The sequence below is a fragment of the Carya illinoinensis genome, chromosome 2 (assembly GCF_018687715.1).
Source record: "Carya illinoinensis cultivar Pawnee chromosome 2, C.illinoinensisPawnee_v1, whole genome shotgun sequence".
In the NCBI taxonomy this organism is placed as follows: Eukaryota; Viridiplantae; Streptophyta; class Magnoliopsida; order Fagales; family Juglandaceae; genus Carya; species Carya illinoinensis.
This window is the reverse complement of record NC_056753.1, coordinates 24,321,572-24,349,406: the sequence shown is the minus strand read 5'-3', so window position 1 is coordinate 24,349,406 and position 27,835 is coordinate 24,321,572. Positions and strand designations below refer to the sequence as shown.

The 27,835-nt window shown below is 38.2% G+C and overlaps 1 protein-coding gene and 1 non-coding gene across 6 annotated transcripts; both read right to left on the bottom strand.

The window, feature by feature from the left end:
* Positions 1-5,642: 5,642 nt before the first annotated feature.
* On the bottom strand, positions 5,643-27,539 carry LOC122300443 (sucrose nonfermenting 4-like protein). Of its 5 annotated transcripts, XR_006240026.1 has the most exons (15): positions 27,086-27,539; positions 26,834-26,918; positions 19,218-19,355; positions 18,748-18,882; positions 18,578-18,637; positions 17,763-17,852; positions 10,677-10,811; positions 10,417-10,561; positions 10,089-10,262; positions 9,105-9,168; positions 8,905-8,974; positions 7,961-8,068; positions 7,116-7,173; positions 6,787-6,898; positions 6,126-6,157 (listed from the first exon to the last, which is right to left on the bottom strand). XR_006240026.1 is itself a non-coding variant. In XM_043111112.1 (13 exons), exons 1-13 carry the CDS (start codon positions 27,208-27,210, stop codon positions 6,066-6,068), a joined length of 1,425 nt encoding a protein of 474 aa, XP_042967046.1. In that variant the 5' UTR covers positions 27,211-27,537; the 3' UTR covers positions 5,643-6,065. The 5 variants fall into 5 exon arrangements, 3 of the variants coding, with proteins under 3 accessions (XP_042967046.1, XP_042967048.1, XP_042967047.1); XR_006240025.1 differs by lacking the exon at positions 7,116-7,173; XM_043111112.1 differs by lacking the exons at positions 7,116-7,173; positions 7,961-8,068 and having other exon boundaries at positions 5,643-6,157; positions 27,086-27,537.
* Positions 26,324-26,477, bottom strand: LOC122302118. Its single transcript, XR_006240361.1, has one exon. It is a non-coding gene; the product is annotated as a U1 spliceosomal RNA (small nuclear RNA).
* Positions 27,540-27,835: the final 296 nt, after the last annotated feature.

Genomic DNA, 27,835 nt, shown 5'->3' with positions numbered 1-27,835 from the left:
TTTTGAAACTCTACTTGGCAACCAACATCAATCTGTTGGTAACTCAAGAAACTTTGCTCTCTACTCTCACAAGCCAAAACGCACATGGACAAACAACACTGGCAAGGGCAAGACATTTGGATTGAACGAAGGCAATTATCAACCAAACCAGAGAAGAGACAACAACAACAACAAAAATCCCTTTCAAGGTGACTCCAACAGGGCACCATGCCAAATTTGTGGGAAAATGGGGCATTCAGCCTTGGACTGCTACAAGCATATGGATTATGCTTATCAAGGCAAGCATCCACCTGCTCAACTAGCTATAATGGCAGCAAGAACAAATTCTTAAATGGAACACTCACAAAAGCAGGCTTGGTATGCTGATAGTGGTGCAAACAGTCATGTGACAGCAGCTTTGGAGAACTTATCTATCTAAGAACCATACAAAGGTGATGAGGAAATTGTTGTGGGAAATGGAACGGGTTTGACAATTGCCAATCAAGGTTCTGTAGTTCTCTTTAATTCCAGTACTCATTTCAAATTGAATAATATTCTTCACTATCCATCAGTTGCTGCAAAATTACTCTCTATACAGAAATTCAGTTCAGATAATCATTGTGTATTTGTATTGACTGAATCTCATTACTTTGTGAAGGACAAATGCATGGGCCAAACACTTTTGCAAGGGCTCAATAAGGATGGACTATATCTAATCTCCTTCACCAATCAAATGAATAAAACCAAGAAGATCACTGCCTTTCTCGAAGTCACTGCTGATTCTATCACTAGGCACAGAAGACTTGATCATCCAGCTACCACTATCTTTGACAAAATCAAATCCTTAGTGAAACTTCCTATCACTAAGTCTCTTAAGCAATGTTCATTGTGTGAATCTTGTCAATTAGCAAAATCTAAAACTTTACTCTTCTCTGAGTCTCATAATGTAACCCTTGAACCTCTTGAAATAATACACTCAGATCTTTAGAGTTCACCTATAGTTTCAAATAATGGTTACAAGTATTATGTGACTTTTATTGATAATTTTTCAAGATTCACTTGGATCTATCCCTTACAATCAAAATCTGAAACCTTTGAATGCTTTGTTAAGTTCAAATGCATGGCTGAAAATCTCTTATTTAAGAAAATCAAAGCATTTCATTCAAATGGTGGTGGTGAATTCATTTCAAACAGATTCGGTCAATTCCTTGAAACACATGGTATCACACGTGGAATATCATGCCCTTATACTACTCAAAAGAATGGTTTAGCATAAAGAAAGCATAGGCACATAGTAAAAACTCGTCTAGCTTTGATTTCTCAATCTAAGTTACGTTTAGACTACTAGGTTGATGCTTTCAACACTGTTGTTTACCTCATTAATCGCTTGCCTACTGCTCTTTGAAATATCAGTCACCTTATGTCAAATTGCTCCACAAGCAACCAGTTTATACCTTTCTTAAGGTATTTGGCTGTGCTTACTTCCCTCTCATTCGACCATACAACCATCATAAGCTAATGTTTAGATTCAAAAAATGCATATTTTTAGGCTACTACTCTAACTATAGAGGTTATAGATGTCTTGATCCTACAACTCACAAAATCATTCTTAGCATACATGTTGTGTTTGATAAAGGGTCTTTTCCTGCTCAAGATTGGTTACCATCCTTTACCCAGCCCTCTACAATAGCTTATGGTTCCTCAGCAACAAGTGCTTCTCAGGTAATGACTCTTACACCCCTTCCATTCATATCTGGAGGAACTAATTCCAATTTTCATGTCATTTCCAATCTTGTTAATCCCAAAAATGACCTTACTCATGTAGTCACTCAAAATGAGTTAAATGACCTCTCTCCTGGTTTTGACCCTCATGTTATCATGTCACATTCTGATGATCAAAGTCAAGTACCTAGTTCTTCTAATCCCTCACAAATTGACATGTCCTCATCACTCTCTCCAAATACTTAGCCTTCACACCCAATGGTAATTAGATCCCAAGATGGTTCCAGAAAAGTCAAAACCTTTTCAGATTACAAAATGTATTCTACTAAATAACCTCTGCAGGTCTACTCTGCCACAAGTGTTTTTGTCACTCCTAAAAATTTTGCACAAGCCAGCACAGATCCTCAATGGTGTCAAGCCATGCAAAAAGAATTTTAGGCCCTTAAGACCAACCAAACTTGGACTCTTTGCCCTCGATCTCCTGACAAAAACATTATATCAAATAAATGGGTCTACAAGGTTAAACAAAAGGTTGATAGTACAATTGAAAGGTTCAAGGCTAGATTAGTAGCCAAGGGATATGAACAACAGGATGAAATTGACTTTATAGAAATTTTTAGTCTAGTGGTAAAGGCATCAACTATCAGAACTATTCTTGCTCTTGTTGTGCACTACAGTTGGCCACTAAAGCAATTGGATGTCTTCAATGCTTTCCTCTATGGATCTCTTGAAGAGGAGGTGTACATGGAACAACCATAGGACTTTGTTGATAAAATACATCCCACACATGTATGCAAGCTGCAAAGGGCAATCTATGGGCTAAAGCAAGTCCCTCAAGCTTGGTTCAACAAACCGGCTAGCACTCTTCTTGGTCTTGAATTTGTTGAATCCACAATTGATTACTCTCTTTTTATCTTTCACAAATCCAATATTCACTTGTTCCTACTCATTTATGTTGATGACATAATTGTCACTGGAAAGAATTCATCTGCCATCACACATCTTGTTGCATGTCTACAAGAGAGCTTTGCTATGAAAGATCTAGGAGACTTGCACTTTTTCTTAGGTATTCAAGTTCATCGCACCACAACAAGTCTTCATCTCTCACAGCTCAAGTACATCACTGAGCTCCTTGAGAAAGCTAGAATGGCTGGGGCAAAGCCAGCCAAAACTCCAATTCATGCTGATACCAAACTATCACAACATGATGGAGATCCTCTGGACAATGTCATTGAGTATCGACACTTGGTTGGAGCCTTACAATATTGTGTTTTAACTAGACTTGACATTGCTTTTTTAGTCAACCAGTTATGTCCATTCATGCACAATCCAACCACTATTCATTGGGCAGTAGCAAAAATGGTCCTCAGATATCTTAAAGGCACCATTCAACAAAGTCTATGCTTCAACTCAGGTTCTCTACAGTTGAATGCCTACATTGACTCAGATTGGGCAGGGAATCCCGATGACAGAAGATCCACAACAGGTTATGCTATTTTCCTTGGTCCTTGCCTCATTAGTTGGACTGCTAAAAAGAAACTTGTGGTGTCCAAATCCAGCACAGAAGCTTAATACAGATCTCTTGCTCTTGCTACAGCTGAACTCTTATGGCCCAGGATGCTCTTCCAAGATTTGCATATTCCAATCACTAACACTCCTACTCTGTGGTGTTATAATATTGGTGCAATATCACTTGCTTCAAATTTAGTTTTTCATTCTCATACTAAGCATGTAGAAGTTGATTATCACTTTATTTGGGATAAAGTAGTGCAGAAGGATATTGTTATTAATTATCTTCCTATAGCTTAGCAAATTGCAAACATTTTTACCAAAGGTCTGGCATCTGCTCGTTTTCTTCTCTTAAGAGACAAGCTACAAGTGTGTCTTACACCCATTAGCTTGTGCGAGGATGTTAAAGATATACTCAATCGTGATCCAGCTCAATCTCCTGCCCCATCTGCTGCTCAATCACAGGATCTCTCAAATGGCAAGATGACTCAAGATAGCAAGAAATGGATAGTTGACTTTCATTTATCCACATGATCAATCTGTTGTAAATCAGTCATTATACTTTTTATACTTTCCTTACATGTACATCTCCTTATCTATATAATTTCTTAATTTTGTACATAGCCTACGGCTATATATGCATAATGGAATACAATACTAGTTAGTGTTAACCAAACCATTTCTTCATCTTTTCTTTCAGATTTTAGAATAGATAAGAAAAACCAGAGTTCTCCTTCTTAAAGATATCTCTTAATCTTGTAATTCCAAAAAAAAAAAAAAATGTGTTTTTGAGTTGTTATATAAAAGTGTTATTATAGAACAATGAGAAGAGAGAGGACTTCATTTTATTGTGTGAACAATTTTTTCAATACTCTATAACATGCTGAAATGGAACAAAATATATTCCAAAGAAATCATTGTTATGATCGAGCCTTGGAGACTATTTTTAATTTCTGCTTTCGTGATTATTTGTTTTATTGTGTGAACAATTTTTTCAATACTCTATAACATGCTGAAATGGAACAAAATATATTCTAAAGAAATCATTGTTATGATCGAGCCTTGGAGACCATATTTTTAATTTCTGCTTTCGTGATTCAAATATTTCTTTTCTCACACTTATCCCAATCATGTTTTCAAAATTTCTTTTGACCTTTCTTCACTACAGCAGATCCAAGTTCCTTTCACCATCTATAGCAAAAATAATATACTCACTATGCAAGAGCATTAGCAAAGGATACACATATCATATAGTGCCCTCAATAGCCATTCAGCGCTCATCGTTTTTATTATTTTTAACTAAATTAATGTTCAGGCTTTTTCTACCATTAATTTTCCTTAATCCATTTTACATCTCAAAAGTCATATCACAGTCGAGATTACATGAATGCGAGATCAAAGCACCATAGAGTCACCCAAGGAATAAACATGTCGATAGTGCTTCCGTGAGTTTGACTAAACGAAACAAAACATATAAAAATAAAAACATAGAAGAAGAAGAAGGATGATTAAGGAGGAGGAGGGAAATTTGAGGGCTGGGAAGGACAAAGGGAGGGGTGCAAATTTGGTGTCTCGGAGAGTTATTTCCTCTTTGCTCAGCAGCTTCCAACCCTTTCACAATTCTCTTTTCTTCCATCTCTCCATTTTCCAACCTTGTTATATGATATTACTATTTATGCAGAGCAAAGCCACTAACTATCCCTATTTTAATTAAGAGAAATATTCTACCCACAAAGTCATTACAAAAAGTAATTTTACAAATTGATGTGACCTGTCAGATTGTAAAATTATTTTTATTATAAAGTAGATCTGACAGATCACATGAATACAAGTCAATTTATAGGATTACTTTTATGTAATCTCTTTGTGAATGTAACAACCCTCATTAAATATTGGCGGACACTCTCGGTAGACAACATTTTCCTTTATTAATTACTGTGTTTCATTACTACTTATCCCATTATCCACGGACATGTTTGAAACTCCAAACGTTGTGTTTTTTTTTTTTTTTTTGTTTTGGGGTGGGGGGGGGGGGGGGGGTTGAAGAATTAAAGAGAAATTGAGAAGGATAACGTTTCCAGGTTTGGATGTTAAAAATTAAGAGGTCGTTTTCCCCTTTTGGTTGCCCTGATAGGCACATTTATAAAAAGGGTTTAGGTGCTAAACAAACTTGATAAGTTAATGGGATGGAAGTGGGTGAGTAGAGCAATGGGGTGGTCTTCCACTGTCTTAATCTTAACTTCCCACCAATCTACTATAAGTTATGTCTGCTTCCGTTTTTTGTATAAAAAATGAGGAAAATGAATCACGTCTGCTTCGGGAAGATGCACATTAGTCATCATGGAACACGAGGAGATTTGACAGTAATCAATGCCAATTGCCAGTATAAAGTAATTTAAATCGCCTAAATTTAGTGAAATCAACACAACAACTAAAATCGTTTAGCCATCCATTCTCCTTTGTCTCTTTTATGCACTTTCTTCATTGCAACTTTTGAAACATTACAAGTGCCGAAAAGGCATCGAGAAGTAGCGGCTTGATGTAAATATGGACAATGGGGGAACAGACGAACAAATTTGGGAGACAATCGACTCCTCTCAAATTTACAGCCCCTTTCTTTAGCCTAAAATCCTAAAAAACAGGCGTTGAAGCAAGAGGCCAATCCAATTGCCAATCCAATATATATATATATATATATATATATATATATATATATATCATTGAAACAATATCCATTCATCGTGTAAACGAATGGAGTCCCTATGGAACAGTTGAGCTGCTGATGGTGCCCACAAACATCTGGATGCCTAAAAGACTGCACAAACCCATCCACGTTATTTGGTCCTTGCTTTGAATTAGCCAAGCAAGAACTTGAAAATGTCACTGAGTGCAACAATGCCTTCCACGCGCTTGCTGCCGGCCTCCACAATAACAAGCCTTCTTACACCTGAAATGCAACATTTCAGAGGGCACTTAATTCGATGATGAAATCTCAAGAGAGAGCCGCCACACATTGACAGAACTAAGTGCTAGTCAAAGATGCTGAAGAGAGGAAAAAATCGATGGCCAGCCCTGATATGCTTATTTATGCATGTGCAAGGTCCTCAGACCCAGCAAACTCTACAAAATATAATTTATGCAAATTCAGATTCTATAGCTCGAGTGAATCAACTTTAAAGTGACTGTTTGCATGCCAGGTAATCCCACCAGGATGACTCTAACTATTGTCTTCAAAATATGACATGTAACACAAGGAAAGTTTCTCTGGAGGTTGGGACTATGTCAGGAATTCATTGGTCCGACTTACTGAGGAAATGCAAATCTGCATGATTGTATCCATTTTGTTTTGGGGACAGCATTATGTTGTTGCTATGAATTTAGAAAGTATGTGCTATTAAATAAAATGCAGTACATAACAGGAATAGAGGTGATGTGCAAGGTATAAAGAGCATACACAAGAAAAGCAAGAGCCTCTTTCAGAATTTTCATAAAAACTCCCAGTATTCGTAATCTCTAACTTAAACTAAAAGAGGACATGCTTCGCATAAAAAAAATTGACTACAAAACAACCTTTACCTGGATTCGCCAATCGCTCCATCACTTTATGCAGCGAATCAGATCGTAAGCACATCTGACATCTTTGACTTCTCAGCTCAGGGGAGTACAAGTCTTGTCCCAATCGCAATGCCTAGAGAGAGAGGGGGAGGCAAAATATAACAAACTATGTAACAATGATTGATGCAGCAGACACAATTGGTTAGAATTAAGGCTCGGCTGAGTTGAAATTTAAAAGAACCATCACTTGGCCAAAAGAAAAGAAGCTAGCAAAAATAGACTGTATTGTATATTCAATGTCAAGAAACAGGGAGAATACAGCTTTGTTGTCAAATGTTACATCATTGAACCTGGTAATTGAAACTCAACAGCTGGAATGCAGGAGCTTTCTGATGAAATTTGCTGCTCCTGGAAGGTTAACTTCAGAGAGATCAATTACATATCAGGGCTGTTGGTACTTGGTACACTAACTAGTGCATACTTTTGAATGAAATTTCCTCTGCTCAAACTTGTAAAATTTTGTCAATGAGCATATGGTAGCAGGCAATCTACCTCCCTCCTTAACTCATCCACAACTGACCACCCAAATCCAAAGAAACCTAACGGGTATAGGCTGCAGGTCATCACTTCACCACCATTCCAGGTTAGTGGACAAGTCATATATATATATATGTATGTATGTATGTATGTATGTATTTTGGCCCCCATTAATTATCAGCTTAAGCTTTTGGGAGTGATAGTGGTGTACATGGTTCATGCAAGGTCCTTGGTTCTAGTCTTGGTGACCTGCTTTCTGTTCTATCAGATTCTATTTCAATGTTCATTTCTCTTTACATCCAACACGTGCAAAGCCCAATTTGGCTCACTGCTAATGGGTGGGCTGCAAGTGAGGGGGAGCTTGATATGCAGTGTCAGAATCATTCCTATCAACTTAAACTTTGGAAATAAGTTCTAATTAATCAAACTCCCACCAATTAGGCCGGCTTGGGTCAAGTAACTGCACTTAGAATGTCTCCCACAAGAGCACAGCCATACACAATACTTGGTTCCACTTCCCTCACGGCCCCTATGGAAGGAAGAACTTGTTCATATCTCTCATCACTTACAGTTTTTGCTAATCTAGGACAACCCCCACCCCCCCCAAAAAAAAAAAAACCAAAAAAACAAAAAAGAAGAAGAAAAAAAGATCACTAACACCATCAATTGCCTGCTATCTTGTCCAACGCTCCTCCTCCCTTTACACCTCCAGGATGTCATACTCCTCTCCATCCCGCCAACTGAACCCAACATGTGAACTATGGCTCTGAATAAACATGGAAATAAAATTTACTTAGAATTGAAAGGAATGCATCAGGGATCCAACCTTCTTATACCTCTATAAGCCCCTAAACCTGGAGCTAAATATCATTCTCATACTAAACCTAGCCTCTAAAGCTCTACATACATAAGATACGTACAAAACTCAGTTTGCACAATAAACATTTAATGCATGTTTGCGTAATAAGATGAGATGAGAATACTGTAAATAGTAGTGAAATGGCTTGTGAATAGTTGTGAAATGGTTTGAGTTAAGATATTTTATTGGGTTTTGTAAAAGGAGAGAGAAAAAGTTGAATAAAATATTATAAAATTAAAAAAATTGTTTGAATATTATTTTTTAATTTTATTTTTGTTTTGAAATTTGAAAAAGTTATTGTTTTTTGTATTTTGTTTGTAAGTTTGGGAAATGTGTAATGATTAGCTAATAATTAGATGAAAATTTTAAAAATTTGAAATTGAAAAGCATTTTGTATTTGAGTGATGTTTGGGAAGGAAATTATGAGAAGTTTTGAGATGAGATGAGGTGAGATGTTCTTAACTCATCTCACTTCCCAAACATGGCCCTGATACGTCTGGAAAAATGCTACTGTTAAACGCCAGAAGACGAAAACTACGGAATCTGGACATGATAGCATCACTAATTATTGACATGTGAATTAATCTATCAACTCTCAAGACTGAGACTGTTGATCAGTATCACAAGTGGCTTAAGCTGAACTACAACATTTCAATACAACTACCAATGAAAAACACTTTTTCTTCACACAAAATATGTACATGATAGTTGATTGGTTAACAAGAACAAGGTACGGCCTTTACCTGATGAATTGTCATCTCATCAAGATTAATATGTGTATAAACTCTGTCTTTAGCCAAAGCTGTTATATCACTGTCAAAACATACATAAATAAGGAAAAATGTCCCTTGCAGACAATGAAAAGATAGCTAAGAATCATTTCTATGCACCTTAGAAGTTTATAATATACAAAAATATAATGAGAGTAATAAATAGCACTAACCTGCGGCAATATATATCAACTAATGAGTCATTGTCATCAACTATTGGTATTGAACTGACTTGAGCTGCAAAAGCAAGGGATACATAAAAATTACCGAGCATGCAAAAAGTATAATTTTGCAAATATATGGCTACAAGAACGAAAGGCATAACTGCTTCAACTAGTAATGTCTCTTGGTGGTATCATATAAAAGACTTGTAACGAATAGCCACCTTACAAAGGATTGAGCTATTTTAAGGAATGAAGATGTCTGTGTCTCATCGTGCAGCCCATACACACAATGAGTCTCAAATGGACCAAAAGAAGGGCAGCTACCAAAACTCATGGTCATGATTCAATCATATTTTCATTTATCCAAATATACTTATAGATAAGCTAGACAGATATAATGTGACAAAGCTATCATATATCTATTTTTGTAATGGTAAATTTGCAGTAAAAAAATATAAATAAAACTCTTCTTCACCATCAATCTCGACGAATTATGCTAATTATTCCCCATAAGAGTCCATATATCATTACAATCAATCTACCCTCTCCAAACCCAAATAAAACATACTTAAGGTCATCTCCTTTAATAGTGTGCAAGAAAACCACCAATAGTAATAACACAGCTGCTGCATGTGAAACCTCACATGAAAGACATATTGCAACAAGTGCAGTAGATATGTGCCCAATGGGCAAGGCAGCATCATAGTGAAAAAAAAAACTCCATTCAACTGTGAACTGTACATAATGCAATTAATTATTCCCTCCAACATATTTTCTTTCCAAAAATTTCATGAACACAAGCGTGCGGTATATTTTTCTTTCTAAAAATAACACACATATACTAGATATGTTGAATATGGACAAACACATAAATAAGCTAAATTTAAGGCCAAGAATTGAATAGACAGTGAATTGATATATTGTAGACTCTCCCCAACCTCCCCCTTCAACCCCCTCCTTTTCCCTCTGTCATGATGTAAGCAAGAATCAAACCTTGAACTAAAAGACTTAATGCTGAACTGAGAGAAGCACTAGGTCTCAACATTGCTAACGGCCGCTGATTTGTTTCTCCAATTTGTGGAGCCCATGTACCCAAAGGAATTGCACAAATTGGCAGTTGGAGTATGGGTAATGAACTCGCACAATGTCTAAAATATCGACAAATACCTGAAAATTAACATCCAGAGGTTTAATATCCATAGACTACCAGTTAGCCAGCTAACTTTACAAAATCTTCTTCTTCTTCTTCTTCTTCTTCTTTACATATAAGTAGCTTTACAAAATCATCTATTGTCATTTAAAAGCAAGTTGAAAAGCTTACATTTTAGAATTCCAGAAAGTGAAGCAAGATGCAATAACTGTGGAAATGATCCATCTTCAGAAGATGAATGGATAATAGGAACAGTGGCCACCTCATTTTGCAGAATCTTGAGAGTAACATCTTTCAAATTATCATATGGACCAGCCTGCAATCAACAGAAATTGAGGCCAATGGACAGCAGTCTTTTGTTAAAAAAAAAAAAAAAATCGTAAACTCAAGCAGCATGCCAGAGATTCCAACATCTCAGATGCAACTCTTACATGGATAAGACGTCTCGGAAATGCTCTCCCTTGAAAATCATTTTGTCTGTTCAGACATGCTTTTACCTCTTTCCAAGCAGATATAGTATGTGTTTCAAGCTCTTCCTCTGTCAGATTTGATGCATGACTCCCAAGCTAAAAATAACACACAAGTTAAATGCTAAACATTGTTTGGAATAAAATGCCTATTTACTTGGAATAAAATCTCTTATTACCTATCCAAAAAAAAACAAAAAACAAAAAAGCTAAACAACGTTATCAACTATTTACCCATGCAAACGCATGCTTTCATGAGTATATGTTTGGATGGAATTTTTTTATAAGTGTTTGTTTGACTGAACTTTATAACAAACAAATTTTTTTTTTCTACTAAGTTGATTTTTTTTATTTGATCGGTAAATAATAATTTTACTGAAGAAACACAAGCAAGATTCTGCTAAGTTGAACTTTACAAGAAACACATAAACAATAAGTTCTCATATAGCACAAATTCCTTCAACAATATGTACATACACTACAAACATTACTGGCACCAAAAATTCTTAATGCTACACATTTAGCCATAAATATTACCTCCAAATGTCCATACTAAGACATCAGGAGCCTTCTAATATTTCAATTATTACCTCAGATGCAACTCTTACATGGATAATCGTAAATATTACCTCCTTGTTGAAGAAATTAGTAGGGAAAATTTTCTCTCCGTACACTCCGAGAGAAATTTTTTCCTAGCGTCAAACACCAACACAGTAACTCCCATGGGGAGTTAAGGTGGTTTTTAGGTGCTGTTTCAATGGGTTTGTTGAGAGAACTTGGGATAGAGTCAAAATTATTTATTCTTACTAAGGTAGGCAAACATCTTCGTATTATTGAGCGAAAATGGAAGAATGAACAAGAGCTATGGTTAGAAGAAAACTCCATTCAGTGGCTGCGTAAGACATTGGAAGTATGCTTAAGTGGTGAGCAAAAGGAAGTCTATAGCACCATCAGGGAAGGGCATCGACGTTTGCTTGCTCAGAGATGTGTCAATGGTAGGGGAAGATTCATTGTGGTGTCTGTGTACAGGGAGGTTGGAAAGAAAAGTTCCATTTTCATTCCGGAAGGGGAAGGGGGAAGTGGATGGAAGAGAATGAGAGATGTGCTGGAGGAAGCTGTGATGGAAGGACAAGGAAGGGCTGCTGGCATGCATGGAGGTGCTCAGCCATGGAAGACAGCTATGGAGGTCGTATAAGGAGGCATTGGTCCATGACGGTATGGGAGGTGGCGTGGTAAACTCTAATAGGAGATGGCCTCGAGCCACTCATGGTGTACATTTTTCAAAAGGAAGCAGTGTAGGTGACAGAGACATGGGGAGGAAAATAGAGGAGTTGCAGAGGCAGGTATGGCAACTGCAGTGGGAGGTGGCTGAAATGAGAAAGGTGATCAGGCAAAATAAGGTAGGGGATATAAGTGAGAGGGGATGGAAGGGGCTGGGCCAAGTTCTGAGGCCCGCGGGTAAAGGAAAGGGGAAGGAAATTTTGGAGTATGGGTTTAAGTGGAGACAAAAACCTGGGCTGAAGATAGGGCCTCAGCCCAAGGTCCAGCCTCTTGGCATTTCCGAAAAGGGCTCAGGTTCTCAACAACCTGGCCCCAACCCATGGCTCATTGGCCTGAATCAGACACAAGATAAAAGCTTGGGCCAGGCCACGGCTCATAAGTCTGAATCAGCCCAGGGCCCACCCGAAAAAATACCGGGCACCCAAGTCATGGCCCATGTGCCGGTTTTCAGCCCCGATCGATACGCAGCTCGGGAGATAACCGAGTCTCGTGCTCCTTCGTCGGAGCAGGCGCGATGGTCGCCGGCGCAAGGTAACTCGCCGGAGGTAAGCCAAAATCCGCCGATGCCGATGGTGGAGCTCTCCAACGACGGTACGCTTGAGTGGAGTGGCCAGAAAACCTAGACAAAAATCTCAAATCACTCCCCGAGACAGATGGCTTATTCTCTTCCGCCGGAAATGGAACAGACCTCGCCGACGGGAGGTTTGATTACCCTTACGACGGTGGATGTGCAGGATAACGACTCCTTTTTGTGTTTGGAGTCTGGTGGGATGCCGGCAACAGAAAATGGTCTCTCGGTGGGCTCTATCAGTGAGGAGTTGGGGTGTTCTGATGATGAAATGCTCTTAAGGCATTCTCAGGGTTGTTTAGATATCATAGGGATGGAAGAAGTTTCGCTGGTTGAAGATACTTTTCATAGGGAAGGAGCTTAAGAGATGGATGCAGTTCTGAACAGTTTGTTTCCTTTACAAATAGCTGAGGTAGCAGGGTCAGCGCAAGATGAAGAGAGTGAGCCAATACCCCTAAATTTTTTGAGTCCAGAGCAACCTAGGATTTCAGATTGGGTTTTAATACGGTAAAGTAAATTCAGCATTTGGTGGAATTGAGGTGTGAAAGTTACGAAGAACAGTTCATGGCTCTACTTACAGTTATTGAATCAGGCCATCACCAACATAGAAAAGCAGAGTCAAAAAAACAGAGAGAGTTGAGGAGGTTAAATTGGTCCATGAATTCGGAAGGAAGTGCTAGTAAGGAAAGGACCAAAGGGAAGGGTGTGACATATTCCAAGTGAAACCAAAAATTGCATCGTGAAATGTCCGCGGGTTAAACGAGGTTAGTAAGCGTCTACAAATAAGACACTTGCTACGTGAGTGGAAGGCAAACATAGTGTGTTTACAGGAGACAAAGCTGAAACTTATTAGTAGAAATATGGTGCGAAGTATATGGAGCTGCACATATGTAGACTGGGTATACTTGGCAGCTAAAGGGGCATCGGGTGGCATTTTAGTGATGTGGGATAGAAGAGTGGTGGAGAAAATAGAAGAGTTTGTGGGAGTTTATTCGATGGCTTGCTCTTTTAGAAGCGTGGAAGACGACTTTAAGTGGGCTTTTGCAAGTGTATATGGTCCTAACCTAGACCATGAGAGAAGATTGTTGTGGGAAGAATTGGCTGGAGTACATAACTGGTGGGACCTTCCTTGGTGTATAGGTGGAGACTTCAATGTAACTAGATTCCCAACAGAGTGTTTTGGGAATCGAAGAATGAGGCCAGCTATGACTGATTTTTCGGAGTGTATTTTTGTTTTGAATCTAGTGGATTTACCATTAGTGGGGGGAGCTTGTACCTGGTCCAATAATCATACATGGTCTGGACTAGACAGATTTCTTATCTCACCAGAGTGGGAATGCCACTTTCCAGATGTGCGGCAAAAGATATTGTCGCATTTGAGTTCGGATCATTGGCCTATTTTGTTGGATTGTGGAGGGGTTCATAGGAGGCGTAGGTCCTTCAAATTCGAAAATATGTGGTTGAAAGCGGAGGGTTTTGAGGAAAATGTCAGACAATGGTGGTCTTCATATCAGATACAAGGAACCCCTAGTTTCATTTTTGCAGGTAAATTGAAAGTTCTAAAAAAATACCTAAAGCAATGGAACAAACAGTCTTTTGGAGATATAGGGGAGCGTAAAAAAAGCAAGGAATTGGAGATCCAAGATTTGGAAAGAATACAAGAAAACCGGCCCTTAACACAAGAAGAAATAGCTGTAAAAAAGGGGTTGGAAGCAGATCTGGAAAGAATAGTAGTTCTTGAAGAGACATCATGGCGTCAGAAGTCAAAAGCGTTATGGTTGAAGGAAGGAGACCGAAGTACCAAGTTTTTCCACCGAATAGCTAATTCACATAGAAGATACAACAACATTGAAATGCTGAAAATTGATTGAGTGGAGTGTCGGGATGAGTCAGTGATAAATCACCATGTAGTAGACTTCTTTGAGCATTTACTTTCTGAACAGGTGGGTTGGCGACCTAAATTGGAAAGGCTTGCTTTTGATTCCATCGAACATAATGCTGTAGACCGATTGGAGAGGCCTTTTGAGGAGTTGGAGGTTTTTGAAGTTGTAAGGAAAATGGTAAAAGATAAGGCGCCGAGCCCTGATGGTTTCTCGATGGGTTTCTTTCAATCTTGCTGGGCTTTATTAAAAGATGACCTCATGAAGGTTTTCCAGGAGTTCTACTCAGCCGGAAAGTTTGAAAAAAGCCTTAATGCTACTTTCCTTGCACTTATTCCAAAGAAGGTAGGGGCAAAAGAGATTAAGGAGTTTCGACCTATTAGTCTAGTAAATGGGGTTTACAAGATTGTCTCCAAGGTACTAGCGAATCGTCTGAGTGAGGTAGTGGGAAAGCTTATTTCAAAACCTCAGAATGCTTTTGTTAAGGATAGACAAATCTTAGATGCAGTTCTTATTGCGAATGAATGCCTAGACAGTCGGTTGAAAACAGGCGAGGTAGGGATTATATGCAAGCTGGATATGGAGAAGGTATATGATCATGTCAATTGGGAGTTCCTTCTGGATCTTTTGGGGAAATGCAGGTTTGGAGAGAGATGGTGTTCTTGGATTAGGTGGTGTATATCAACGGTGAAATTCTCCGTCTTGATAAACAGAAGCCCAACTGGGTTCTTTTGTAGTACACGAGGCTTGAGACAAGGAGATCCTTTATCCCCTTTACTCTTTGTTTTTGTGATGGAGGCACTGAGCAGGATGTCATCAGCCTTGGTTACGAATGGTTTTCTAACTGGTTTTAAGATCGGCTCCCCTAATAGGGGACTTGTTAATGTCTCTCACTTGTTGTTCACAAATGATACTCTTTTCTTTTGTGAAGCAGATCCTAACCAGCTCCGAATTTTGAAGGCCCTTCTCCTGTGTTTTGAAGTAACTTCCGGATTGAAAGTCAATTTGGAAAAATCTGAGATGGTGCCTATTGGAAGTGTTCGACATTTTAGACAGTTGGCTAGTATATTGGGATGCACGACTGCATCTTTACCCATGACTTATCTGGGACTTCCACTAAGGGCGGTGTCGAGAGCGGTGTCATTATGGGATTCAGTTATTGAGAAAGTGGAACGTCGGCTAGCCGGATGGAAGAGATTATACCTATCTAAAGGTGGACGGATTACTCTAATTAAGAGTACTTTGTCTAATCTACCCACCTATTTTTTGTCTCTGTTTCCTATTCCAGCAAGTGTTGCTCTTCGACTGGAGAAACTTCAAAGGGATTTCTTGTGGGGGGGACTGGGCGCGGAACAAAAATTTCACCTTGTTAAGTGGGAAAAGGTATGTAGCCCCATCTCGAATGGGGGTTTGTGCATTAGAGATATGAGAACCTTCAATAGGACATTACTAGGTAAATGGCTATGGAGATACCATAAGGAACCTGATACCTTGTGGAAGACGGTAATAGAAAGCAAATATGGGGACCTATGAGGGGGTTGGTGTACAAAAGAAGTGAGAGGAGCACATGGAGTAGGCTTGTGGATACATATAAGAAAAGGGTGAGAGGTCTTCAATCGTTATACCCGAATCCGTTTAGGAGGAGGAACCCGTATTAAGTTTTGGTACGACACTTGGTGTGATCATGTGGCTCTAAAGGAATCCTTTCCTTCTTTATTCAGAATTGCAAGAGATATTGATGCTTCAGTAGTTGATGTACTGGAAAGATCAAGGGAGCAAATTCAATGGAACATCCACTTCAGTATGGCACAAGATTGGGAGATGAGCAGTATTGAAGCCTTTTATAGCCTTTTGTATTCTGTTAAACCGGATAATTCACAGGATAGTTTATGGTGGATACTTACAGCTAAAGGTACTTTTTCGATGCGCTCGTTCTATAAGTCTCTTACTCAAGAGACACCTATTCAATTTCCATGGCGAAAGATATGGAGACATAAGGCGCCACCCAAAGCAGCTTTCTTTGTGTGGACCGCAGCATTGGGTAAGATTCTCACAACTGATAACTTGAGGAAGCGCAGGGTGATCATCGCAAATTGGTGCTGCATGTGTGGGAAGGAAGGTGAATCGGTGAACCATCTCTTAATACACTGTGAGGTAGCGAGAAGGTTATGGAATGAGGTATTTGGCAGATTGGACTTAGTTTGGGTTATGCCGGAGACGGTGGTCAGGGTTCTGGCCAGTTGGAATAATCTGAGAGGAAATCAACAGATAAAAGCGGTGTGGAAGATGATCCCTATATGCATCATGTGGTGTTTATGGCGAGAGCGCAATGACAGGACTTTCGAGGACAAAGAGAGATCGATGGAGGATTTGATAGTCTTTTTCTTTAGAACTCTTTGTACATGGACCATAGAGGTTGATTTCAATGGTTTGGGGTTACATGAATTCCTTATATCCATTGATCAAACATAGAACTGGTCACTAAACTTTGTATTAGGCTTTTGCCTCCTTTTTAATAATATAATTAGTTATCAAAAAAAATATATATTTCAAAATTTTCCTCATATTAATGAAGAAAACCCAAGGAGCAACACCAAAAGTAAAAATTCTACAAATGACCGCTGATGCATTAAACACTACTCTCCTGCTAGGTGTGTACCAAAACATTTCAAAGCAAATATCTCATAATATGTCAAAACTAAGGGGATGCTTGGGGAATGAGATGAGATGAGAAATTTGTAAATAGTAGTGAAATGGTTTGAGTTATGATGTTTTATTGGGTTTTGGGAAAGAAGAGATAAAAGGCTGAATAAAAATATTATAAAGTTAAAATATTGTTAGAATATAATTTTTTAATATTATATTCTTTTTTTAATTTTTTTTAATAACTATATAAAATATATATATATAATTTTTTAATATTATACTTGTTTCGTGATTTGAAAAAGTTGAATTGTTTTTTATGTTTTGTTTGGAAGTTTGGAAAAGTAGTAATGATTAGATGAAAAGGTTGAATATTTGAAATTGAAAAATGTGTGTTTTGAGTGATGTTTGGAAATAAGATGAGATGAGATGAAATATCTTCCAAACAACCCCTAATTCTATCACTAAAGTAACGTATAGTGACATCTAAGGGGCTTCTCTTCCCCAACACATTGTCCCTAAACATAGCAAATTGGTAGCTTCAAGAACAATGAAGGTACATATTTTTAGTGATAAAAGCTATCAACAATTTATAAGAAAAAAATAATTATTACAAGAATTTTACAATTAAAAAAGCACACCAGAGAAAATTGTTAATAATTCCCAACATGCACATACCTCTCTTAATATCAAAATAAAATCCAATGCACTAAGAACTCCAACAAACTGGCCCCTGCCGAAATCGCAAAGAGCAGCCATCGGGATCCCCTGGAATTAATTAGCTTGATTTAGAAGGTGCACATCCAAGGTCATTTAGAAAAAAATAAAATATGCAAGAATATAAAAAACAAGAGAGATTGTAAAGCAGGAAGCTAAGGACAATTAACTCGAGAACAGTAGATTATTTGTACAAGAATGCATAAAGGGTGAAATGTAAAGTACACAGGCCCCAAAAGCATCACTAGGGCATTTCATTGCTCTTTTAATCATTAAGGAATTAAAATGTCCAACAACATAAGAAAAACAAGAAGAAAGCGACCAGCTTTTCAGGACTTTAGCACCTCCAGAATGCTGAATTGAAACAACCATGTATTCATTCTAGACATATCGATGATTCTCTACCATGTATGAGATAAACAATGCACATCGAAGTGAACAGAAAACTTTGAATCCTTCTTTTCCCCTATTAATACAACACATTTTCTTTTTTGACGAGGTGGAACCTCACCAAGGCAGGGCCCTTTGAAACTTGCCACTGGGGAGTAAGCCCCGTACAGATCCTACCCATCATAATCGTGTATCGGTTAATCCAGAGGAACTCCTAGTGCATATTCAAACCCATGATGTCTGAATCTACAGTTCATCCCAAGCCTGTCCTTCAACCACTAGACTGCACTCTAACAAGTAATACACACAATTTATCCAAAGAAAACATGTCAAACATGCAAAATGTACTTAATTCTAGCCTCAGCATAAATAAAATATATAGATACCTGTTCATGCAATATATGAAATGCTTGCTTCATGGGTAAATCAACATCGAAGACAAAAACCTGTAAACAAGATGTTTTTAGATTATAATGATGGGAACCAATTCACATCACCATTAGATAGACAGTAAATCGTAGGTCTTAAATGAAGGCAAATGGTAGCGCATCCAAACCTTGCCTGACTCAGGAAGTAACTCGTAGACAGTATGAGTAGACAAAAATAAAGAAACACGTTGACGTGAGCCCTGTATATCAGCATCTGATATACTAGGCACCATCTCAGTCTGCGGACCATCTGTAACTCGGGCCTGCATTGTAACGGTTCGCTTATATGACGCGTTAAGTATAAAAAAAGTAACAAATAAGTAGAAAGATGCAACTGAACACCAATAGGATAATGTTTACTCGTACCCGAACAACACAAATAATTCTCATGATTGACTGAAAAAAGCTTTTTTCCAGGTTTCAATGCAATGAATGCATGCACGGATTCTTTGAGAATTAGAAATACTAAACTTCATAATAATTCCTCAAGTGAAGCCCATTGCAGGCCCATAGATATTGCTAAGACTTTTTACCTCACTAGAATGATAACAAGTATCCTGGTTACCAATATTTCAAATAAACACAACAACCAACTCACCATACGCCGAAAGGCTTCATTATCAACATCCATGTAATCCGTAGCCGAAATCAGTGTATTCACCATACCATATTCGCTACTCTCATAATAAGGTAGGGAATCATCATATCGCCATTGACCATCAACATAAAACTTGAACTGCATGTAAGGTAATCCACACATAAGCACATCCATACATCTTCAAAAAAAAAAAAAAAAAGGTAAAACATCTTCAGCATACTAAGCATGATACACTTATGGTAGCATATTCTGTTCAAATTACAAGAATTTAGAAGACCACTTTATTTCAACAGATTCAAGAACTTTAGGCCAACATATCTTATTTAATGATGTAAAACCTCCCCAAGGTAAGGCCCTTCAAACCAACCCTAGGGAGTAAATCTTGAATAAACAACCCCACCCACCAGAACTGTGTATCATGCATTCCAAGGAAACTCCTAGTGCGGAATCAGTATTAATAACAGCCCTTTGAGAAATTGATTTGAAGATAATAAAAGGAACTACTCTAATGAATAGTGCAGCTAACTTGTTTTGTTTATTAAGTTTCGAGCCACTAAAAAAACTCCACTCCACCTTATAACTATGATTGGTAGACTGCTCTCTTATTTTGCACCTTTAAAAACAATCTTGACTTCCAAGAAATCTTTTCTGCTTCTTTTTTATGGATGTTCCACAACCTATCCTCCATAAGACCTAAAAGGTAACCCTGCATAAAGTTTCAATGCTCCTTTTATAATTCCACTAAATACACATGCATATGTATATATAAAACCATACTTATTAAAAAGGCATGGTTATGCAACCTGAGTACTCATTTTAGGTTGAGTACATAACCTATCAATCCTTGGGTTTTACACCATTATCTCTTTAGTCGTTGGGTTTTTTAATTTTTAATCCTCGAGCATGCAATTTTTTTTTTCAATTTAGACCCTCCATCAGAGTTCTATTAGATTTTCTTGCAGAAACATGGCATGTCATGTAGCTAACATTTAAACCATTTAAAATTGTAAAACAATTAAACCAAGATCAAGGAGCATATTTGTCTCTTTTATGAGAAACTCCTTACAGAGCAGTATGCTTGGAGGCCAAGTCTTGAAGGGTTAGCTTTCGATACCAATTGACTCTTTGAGTGCTACATGGTTTGAACGATGTAATGTTTGTTTTCTTAGAGCTGCTCATGATTGGGAAATAGGAGTTATTTCTGATTTTTTCAGTTTATTGTATACTTCGCATATTGATAGTAATGGAGTGGACAGGATGCTATGAATGAATACAAGGAGTATGAAGTTTACTGTGCAATCATTGTACAAGGCTTTGTCATGTCAAAATTATATTTTGTTTCCTTGGAAGTGCATTTGGAAAAGTAAGGTGACGCCTAAGATCACTTGCTTTCTTTGGTTGGACTGCATCTCTTGGAAAAATATTGACTATGGACAATTTGAGAAAGTATGGACTCGTCATGATGGATTGGTGGTATATGCGTGAGAAGAGTGGGAAGTTGGTGGATCATCTTTTACTTCACTGTGAGATGGCAAAGATGCTATGGGTGGAGATTTTTAACAGAACTGGTATTGCATGGGTGATGCCCTAAGAGGTTGGTTGATTTGTTTCCCTCTTAGCAAAGGAGTAGGGGCAATTCCCATATTGCGGATGTATGGAGAATTATTCCTTTATGTATCATGCGGTATCTTTGGATTGAAAGGAATGGTCGAATCTTTGAAGATAAGGAACGTTCTCCAGATAAGCTTAGAAGTTTCTTCTTCCATACTTTATTTCTTTAGGCTTCAGCCTATGTTTTTAATGGACTCATAATTTCCCATCTCCTTTTTGCAAACAATACTCTTCTTTTTTGTGAGGTAGACCGTGGCCAGATTCAAGCTTTAAGGGCACTTTTGTTATGCTTTGAAGCAATGTCGGGTCTCAAGGTGAACCTTGGTAAGTTTGAGATGGTTTTGATGGGTGTGGTGCCTAGTATCAATATTTGGGTCTTCCGTTGGGTCTTGTGCCCATGAAATATTTGGGTCTTCCGTTGGGGGCGACATTTAAGGCTAGAGCCATTTGGGATGGGGTTATTGAGAAAGTAGAGAAAATGTTGGCTGGTTGGAAAAGAATATATTTATCAAAAGGGGGTACACTCGCATTAATTAAAAGTACTTTATCCAACCTCCCCACTTATTTTCTCTTTATTTCCTTTGCCTACAGGGGTGGCCAATAGGATTGAGAAGTTATTTCGGGCTTTCTTGTCGGATGGAGTGTGGGAGGAAACAAAGTTCCATCTTGTTAATTGGAATAAAGTTTGTTCTCTAATCTCTTATGGAGGCTTGGGGGTGTGCAACTTGAGGACATTCACTAAAGCCCTATTAGAAAAATGGTTATGGAGGTACCATTTGGAAGGGGATTCACTTTGGAAGGAGGTTATTGGTCATAGACATGGAAGTGCTTGGCGGGGGTTGGTGTTCTAACGAAGTGAGAGGGGCGGGGGGGATATGGTGTGGGCTTATGGAAATTTATTAGGAGGAGTTGGAAGAGTTTTGTCACTTATATCTGTTTTGTGGCTGGTTAGGGGTCTAGAATCAGATTTTGGCACGACGTTTAGTGTGGAGATTGTGCTCTCTATAGGGTTTTTCCAGCTCTCTATCGCATTGCTGTCAATAGGGATGCTTCTATGTCGAATCTGATGGTATTTTCCCATGGTTCGCACCAGCGGGATGTTCAATTTAATAGGGATATTCATGATTGGGAAATGGATAATGTTTCAGAATTTTTCATTTTGATATATTCTACGGGGGATTTAATGGCACATGGGGATAGGATGCAGTGGAGGCCTAACGAGAGCAAGCGGTTTACACTGAGATCGTATTACAAGATGTTATCATCACATGGTAATGTTCCTTTCCCGTTGAAGAGTATTTGGAGGTCTCATGTGCCTCCCAAAGTAGCTTTTTCATATGGACAGCCTCTCTTGGGAAGATTTTGACCACGGACAATTTGAGGAAGCGGGTCTCATTGTTATGGATTGGTGTTATTTGTGCAAAAAGAATAGAGAATCAGTAGATCACTAATTACTACATTGTGAGGTGACAAGAGTGTTGTGGGATGAGATATTAGAATAGTTAGTGTGGCTTGGGTTATGCCTTTGAGGGTGGTGGATTTAATAGCTTGTTGGAAGGAGATTCAAGGCTGTCCCCAAGTGGCAGCAGTTTGGAAGATGATTCATTTGTGCATCATGTGGTGAATTTGGATGGAAATGAATGCCCAGTGATTTGAAGATAGGGAGTGTACAATGGAGGAACTTCAGAACTTTTTTGCACACACATTATTGCGATGGTTTTCAGCCATTGTGCTTAACGGAATTAGTTTTCATGATTTTCTGTTAATTTCTGGTTCCTAGAATGTATTTAGGTGTTCTTTTGTATACTTCTTGTATACACGGGCTTCGCCTACTTCATTCGTATCAATAAAATTTTCATCTTACTTATAAAAAAAAATATGTTTTTTAATGGAGCCAGCTTACATGTTTTTCTTGAATCACTTTCTAACTCCTAACAACTAGATGTATGTTGTTTTGTACATTCTTGTGTAATTGGGCAATACCTTTTTACTAGTTTCAATCAAATTTGATTTTACTTATTAAAAAAAAAAAAAAGCTACTGGTCCGAACGGCTTTACCATGGCATTCTCTAATGAAGGTGTTTCAGGAATTACATTCTTTTCGGAAGTTTGAAAAGAGTCTAAATGCAAGCTTCATTGCAATTATCCCAAATTGGGCGGGACTTCTAATGTGAAGGATTTTCGTCCTATTACTCTCAATAATGGGGTTTACAAAACATTTCCAAAATTCTTGCCAATTGTTTGGGCACTGTTATGGGGACGATTCTTTTGAAACATCTTAACGATTTCGCTAAAGGGAGAGAAATTCTGGATTCAGTGTTAATAGCCAATGAATGTTTGGAAAGTAGAATTAAATTAAAAGTACGGGTATTTTATGTAATCTTGATATGGAGAAGGCTTATGATCGTGTCAATTGGGACTTTCCTTTTTACCTACTAGGGAGCTGTGGTGGCTTTGGGAGGAGGTGGTGTAAGTGGATTAAGCATTGCATTTCGATGGTACGATTCTTAGTTTTAGTAAATGGATCTCCTATGGGCTTCTTTAATAGTTCTCGCGGTTTGAGACAAAGGGATCCATTGTCTCACTTCCTTTTTCTCATAGTTACGGATTCACTTAGTCGAATGCTGGGGGCTGTGATTGATAGTGGTTTCTTGGCAGGTTTCTAGGTGGGTGGGTCTTATAATGGAATGACTAATGTTTCTCACATTTTGTTTGTAGATGATACGTTACTTTTTTGTGATGTGGATTCAGGTCAGGTGCAAACATTGAGAGCACTCTTGCTTTGTTTTGAGGCTTTCTAGCCTTACGGTGAATCTTGGAAAATCCAAGACAGTTCTGGTGGGCCCTGTGCGAAATATTAACAGTTTGGCAAACATTCTGGGTTGCCAAGTTTTTTCATTGCCACTAAGATATCTTGGTGTCCCCTTGGGTGCTATTTTTAAGGCAAAAGCAGTTTGGGATGTGGTGATAGAGAAGGTTGAGTGAAGGTTGGTGGGATGGAAAACTTTGTGCCTATCAAAAGGGGGAAGAATCACCTTAATCAAGAGCACCTTTCTAATCTCCTCACATATTTTCTCTCACTATTTCCTATACCAATTGTAGTGGCTAACCGGATTGAAAAGAAGTTTCAAGAGTTCTTATGGGGAGGTTTCAAGGAGGAAGCCAAGTTCCATATAGTTAGTTGGAATAAGATCTGTACCCCAATGTCGTGTGGAGGGATGGGGGTTCGAAAGTTGAGGACTAAAGCTCTTTTAGGAAAGTGGTTATGAAGGTATCATCAGAAAAATGAGTCTGTGTGGAGGGTTTTGATCTATTCCAAATATGGGAGTGCTAAGGGGGTGGGTCCTCTAATGAGGTTAGAGGCACACGTGGTGTGTGGGTGTGGAAAAGTTTTTTTTTTTTTTTTGATAAGTAAGAAACTTTATTGAAATGAATGAAACTAGGCAAAGCCCATGTACAGGAAGTATACAAAATGAAAGACCTAATTATATTCTAGAAAGCTGAAAAGAAAACAAAAACTCATGAACATTCCCTCCCTTTACTACAATAGCAGAAAACCACTGAAAAAGAGAAGACACAAAGAAATTCCAGATTTCCCCCACTGCTCGCTCTATGTTGTTAAAGCACCTGTCATTCCTTTCTGTTAATAAACACCACACTAAGCACAAAGGTATCATCCCCCACGCTGCTATCAGTTGAGAGCTATTATGATGCCCATTCCAGCATGCTAATAAATCCACCACACTCTTAGGCATAACCCAACTCAGCCCAGCTCTACTTAGAATGCCAACCCATAACTCCCTGGCCACCTCATAATGTAAAAGTAAATGATCAATCGATTCCCCATTCTTCTTACACATGAAGCACCACTCCATAACAATCATACCACGTTTCCTTAGGAAAAATATTAGGAGTGGTGGGGATGAATTCGCCAAACATATTAGTTTTGCAGTTGGGGATGGCTCTAGGATTATTTTTTGGCATGGTTCATGGTGTAGCGGTAGGGCCCTTAGTGTTGCTTTTGCAGGTCTTTTTCGTATCACTCAGAATCAGGATGCTTCAGTGGTAGAGATTTTCGATTGTTCAAGTGGTTTCCCTTAATGGAATTTACATTTTTCTAGAGCAGCAAATGACTAGGAAATGGAAGCAATTTCTGATCTGTTCAGTTTGCCATATGATACGAGTATTGGCCAGGCTAAGACAGACAAGATGATCTGGATTCATACCAGAAACAAAAAGTTTTCAGACTGCTCAATGTACAAGCTGCTGACTAGTCTGGATGTGGTACACTCTTTTCCTTGGAAGTGTATTTAGAGGAGTAAAGTGCCTTCTAAGGTTGCTTTCTTTGGTTGGACAGCTTCTCTAGGGAAAATTCTGACCTTGGAAAATCTTAGGAAGTGTAGGTTAATTGTTATATATAGGTGCTACATGTGTAAAAAAAAAGTGGCAAATCGGTGGATCATTTGTTACTTAATTGTGAGATGGCAAGGGTGTTATGGTATGAGGTCTTTAATAGGAATGGAATGGCATGGGTGATGCCTAAGAGGGTGGTGGAACTTTTTGCTTGTTGTAAAGGTCTTAGGGGGTAACTCTCAAATTGCCGCCATCTGGAACACAATCCTCTACATCGTGTGGTGTATATGGCTCAAGAGGAATGACCGGTGTTTTGAAGATAAAGAATGCTCAGTGGACGAATTTAGATGTTTTTTCTTTAACATCTTATCTCTTTGGGCTTCAGCCGTTGTATTTAATGGAAGTAGTGTCCATGATTTCCTTGTTTCTTTTTCTAGTTCCTGACTTGTAACTAGGTTCATTTGTATACTTCATATGTACTTGGGTTATGCTTTAACTCTTTCTAAAAGCTTAAATCCACCAATATTCTTACAAATGCTTAAACTTCTTCAGACAACTACAGAAAGTGCAAGACACATCATTATTCGCTGCAACACACATGACTCGAACCTACTTGTAAGTTGTAAGAATTTATCACAGTTCACTGACACCATATATCGAATATCCTCCATTTGTCCTTTCTTCTTTAAACTTATCAAAAGATAGCTTTCATCTCGACAAAGGTTGTGACAGCCTTCACAACCTGTGCTCAAATTACATATAATGGGTTTGCCCTTGGATTGGTAAACGCTCATACTGGATGAGGTGAACACCAAAAATTCCACTTCCCAAATAATGGACACTGAAACAATATTAAGACTTCAATGGTTCCCATGATACAACATTGCTCATCTTTCCATTGATCAATCCCCAGTTTAGTTCCAAAAACTGACCTTCATAAATTTGACAGCCTATTTTTTGTTCCATCAATAAGTAACTGGCATCTGAATATTCTCATTTTGAGCACAAGCATGATGAATTAAATCCTAAAGTGCTATTTTATTTAGCGCCAGAAATTTTATCTCTGTGAAGATGGTGATGAAAAAATAGTAATAATATCATAAGCACATTCTCTTATGGGCTTCTTCTCCAACTGCTTTTTTTTAAGGGTCACACATGCACAAGCCCCACTTCCAAAAATTATGTAGTCCCTCCTAGTTGGGGAGACCTTAGACACACCCTCCCAAGTGCAATGGACATCACCAGCCTACACTATGGGGCCTTGTTGATCACTCAGCAACCCATTCAGGTAATTATATCTCCATTTGCCTCTGATCCCTACATAGATCTCAGTGCTCTTGGCCTCAAGCTAATCATCTTCATCAACCTTATTGATACCTTCTTGCCTCGTGCTTCCCAGTATACCAGTGAAGTGCATTGACACTGACCAAAATCTATGCAGCAGTTGTTTAACAGCATTCATATATGTCCGCTGTAAATAAATTCTAAATTGCATATGCTTATGCTTGATAAACAAATTTCTCGTATGTACGACTACTTATTATGATAGTTAAATTCATCATGCAGGCACCGTTATTAACAGGTGTTGCTTCAAAGCACCGAAATTAATTGCTCAGACTGCTTTTATTTTAATTTCAAAACCGCCAACTGACCTGATGATATCCCGGCGTTAAGCCATGTACAGTTTGAAACACATTGTCGCAACCCTCCACAGGCAACATTGGTATGAGCGACCACCTTCTCCAAAACAATTTTAAAAAAAAAAAAAAAAATCCCGTTAACTAAAACAAAATATTCTTCAGTAACTCAAAACTAATCTAAACAGCATTCTAAAAAATCAAATTAAAAGGTTTCCAGATAGCAATAAAAAGTGGAAGTAAAATGGAAATTTTGAGAGAACTCACTGTGTGAAAGAGCCACATAGATACACGCTGTTCCCCCCATGTCTCCATACGAAGCGCGTTGGGACCAGCACCGTGGCCGGAACCAAGGAGGCGTCCTGCACAGAGTCCATGTTCGACCCGAACATTCAACCCGCGAATATATAACTGATTTTCGAGAAATACCTTCCAAGCAAATCAACTTAATTTATACAGTCCTCTAAATGATGTATTTGCTGTATAACAAATTCAACCAAATTTTACGTCAATTCAGACTCATGGAGCACAGAATCCATTAATCAAACCCTAGAAATATTTTCCCCCAAAAAAGCCAACCGTGCGGACGAATCCCCTGACCCTAATGTTTTCGAGCTGTGAAAATCCACTAAATAAAGCACCAAAAGGGCTTCCTGTCGAAAATATATGAGGTCGAAGCGAGTGAGCTTCGCGACAAATTGATCGAAACCTAAGGCCGCGTTTGGATTCAAAATTCATGTCTATTCATCTATCTCATTTTATTATTATAATTTTAATTATTTACTAAAATTAATATTTTAATAATATATTATTTAAATTTTAATTTTTAATTTTAATTTATTTTAACTTAATATAGAGTCCAGAAAATAATAATAATAATTAAAAGTGGGCGTGAAAACCGAGAGGCAAGTCCGATTTGGAGCCCTAAAAGACGAAACTTGGGAATTTGATGTTATTATAAAGAGTTCTCTCAGCCGGCCTGCGACGTTGATGAAATTTTTATGGTTGTGTACTGTG